Raw genomic sequence first — 2,905 nt, 5'->3', positions numbered from 1 at the left:
TGAATGATAAAATATTACATTTTATACACAACACACACACACACACACACACACATATGTTCACTTTCAATATATCTTATAATCTGCGGTTTATTTCGAACAATACAAGAAATAAAATGTCATTAGTTAAATAATAAAACTTAATTGTTTCAAACAAGGTTTTGTCTGTTGTATAGACAGATCAGGCGCCAGCCTTTTCCGTCAGGATGTGTAGATCACCATGAGGTGGACAAGCTGGTTCTGGTGGCTAAAGCAAATGTTGAGGCGGCTATAGCCCAAGTCCCCTTTAGCGCCGCCCCTGTATACAGAGTAAAATATTTTGTTTATTTTTCCACAACGTTTCATTGTCACCAAGTTTACCTGACGTCACCAGGTGAGATGCAAGAATTGAGGTTAATTTTGTTTACTTTCTATTCAAAGTATTTCGCTGTAATATCAAAGTCAAGTAAACATTTTCTGATTGGTGGCTGTCCAACAATATTTGTTATTCCTAATTTGTATCGAAACAAACTGGGAGGAGCGATTTGACATTGTTTTATAACAATTGTTATAACAATTGTTTTGCCTTGTTATATCTAAAATGTTATAAATTACAATTATCCGTACAATGTGTTTGTAACAATGCGTGTTAAAAGTTGACAAAAGTATGTAGATAAAGTCTGAAGTTTTAAAAACCTTTCATATCAATATACGGTGTTTTGTATTTCTGTGTATCCGATTTAAGTTTGTAATATAAATGTTTATAAATCACTAATGTGTTCTATGATAATTCTAATAAAGGTCAAATGCGTATTGTGATAATATTTGTTTATTGTACAAAAGTTCCACCAGGTTGTGCTTTATAATGTGGGGATTTTGCTTTATTTCTTACCTCACTTTGCAGTAAGAACCCTCGCCAATAATTCCACCCAATTTATAACCATGTTTTAACAAAATTTCCGCATTTGCATTTGCATAAACATAGTTTGAAGAAGTATTAGGATGATCTTTACTTAATTTTTCATAGCCTCGTATCATGACTTATCAATTTGTTTTTGCGCCTAATTTTGAGGCTTTAAGATACAATGGAATTTTGTATCAGCTAGTTTAACTAGTATTCATGTTGCTTTTATGGCACGTTGACGAGTGACTTTTGATTTAATTTATGTCCTAAACAAATAACATCGTCATGGTTACATTGAGAAGTCCAACAATATACATGGCGACCTCTTAGACATAGAAATATAAATCATGTAAGAACATTGTTACACATTTTCCCCTTAGATTCATTATTGGAATTAACAAAAATTCTTAAATCGAAAGAAAACAATTTCTCGAGTTATACAAGGATTTACTTGTTGTTTTGTACAAATTTAGGGATTCTTTGCATTATCAGGCATAGCTGTAAAGATATTAATTCTGGTATAAGAGGAAAGAAACGGGGCAAACAACAAAATGTAAATTCAGATAAAAATAGGTTAAAATATCGCCTGGTAAAACAGTTTTATTTTTTTAGGTTTCAGTCAGTAAGGTACTCTTTAGGCCTACCTGCAGATGTATAATTAATTATACTTGTCAAAAGACATGTGTATTGGGCTGTTATATTTTTCAACGCTACATTATTTTATCTAGTTCCTTAGGGATTTTCAAGTAGTATTTCAATAATAATTAATTAGAAGCGTGATTATAATTAAGTATACTTGTCATAAGAGCTCTGGATTGAGCGAAACGCGTCGTGAGCAATAGATATAGCAATCATAATGTGGTTGAAATACTACTGTTATACACTCTTCTAATACTTGGAAATCTCTAGGGAACTAGTTAAAGAATGTAATGTTAAGTATATATAATAAGCCTAATTCTAATATAGTGTTACGACATCGAGGTCACGTGACTAGTATCACGCCACCTCTTTCTAGAAATATCCTGTTCCTTCAAGAATGCCCTAGCATTTACTAGATATGTGTTAGTCTTGTATATATAAGACGTTCACAACGTGACGGGACAACAGTGCAATGAGTAATTGAATGTATGCGGATAAAATATTGTTGGCCACGTGAGACGTGAGCGTTTGTTATAGAGCGACTGTTGAAATTAAGTGTATCGTAAAGTTGTATTCGGAAAGAATAAACCAGTTTTATTTAAGAAAGGACTTGTGTCGCTAAAGTTTCGTCGGAACGAATTTACGGAAAATTATCTAACGAACGGAGACGTAACAATATTATAACAATTATAATTAATTATAATCATGCTTCGCCAGCCATTCACACCATAACTAACTTCAGGTTATTGAGAATATTCGAACTGATACAGTGTTTCTTTTTGTAGCTAAATGAAAAGATACACAATGCTGTACCCACTACGGATATCGAAACCCGATTTTTTAACGTTATAAATCCGCAGATTTACCACTAAGCTACCGGGCTCTATTGGGGAGGGGGGGGCGTTAATATACAGAATTATTATGTCATTATGTCACTATGATTTCAAATCAGAGATGTATAAAAATAGGGGCTGTCTTTTGTTTACTCGATGTCACAACCTTCTATACTGTGCGTTTAATACCATAACTCGTCAATGGTGACATTAGTGTCACGAGTTGTTGAGACGTTTACAACGACGACAAGACTTGTAACAATGGTATACTAAATATAATAATATTGTTACGTCTCCGTTCGTTAGTTAATTTTCCGTAACTTCGTTCCGACGAAACTTTAGCGACACAAGTCCTTTCTTAATAAAACTGGTTTATTCTTTCTGAATATAACTTTGCGATACACTTAATTTCAACAGCCGCGCTATAACAAACGCTATAATTCTCAACGAACTTTTCACGTGCTCAACAATATTCTCTCTGACTGCAGTTCAATTACTCATTACCCTCTTCGCTTCGTGGCCGGTCTTATATACAAGACAACACTATATC

General features: G+C 33.5%; 1 protein-coding gene across 1 annotated transcript in view; it reads right to left on the bottom strand.

Annotated features, from left to right (window-relative positions):
* LOC106474475 (testis-specific serine/threonine-protein kinase 2-like) overlaps positions 1-1,017 on the bottom strand; it is a 5,732-nt gene extending 4,715 nt beyond the window's left edge. Inside the window, exon 1 of the mRNA XM_013935167.2 lies at positions 877-1,017. Within this exon, the coding sequence (XP_013790621.1) occupies positions 877-1,017 (141 nt within the window). The remainder of the gene's footprint in view (positions 1-876) is intronic.
* Positions 1,018-2,905: the final 1,888 nt, after the last annotated feature.

Source organism: Limulus polyphemus, unplaced genomic scaffold (genome assembly GCF_000517525.1).
Source record: "Limulus polyphemus unplaced genomic scaffold, Limulus_polyphemus-2.1.2 Scaffold7265, whole genome shotgun sequence".
Classification (NCBI taxonomy): domain Eukaryota; kingdom Metazoa; phylum Arthropoda; class Merostomata; order Xiphosura; family Limulidae; genus Limulus; species Limulus polyphemus.
Note: the sequence above shows the minus strand (reverse complement) of the source record. Positions and strands in the feature narration are given on the sequence as shown.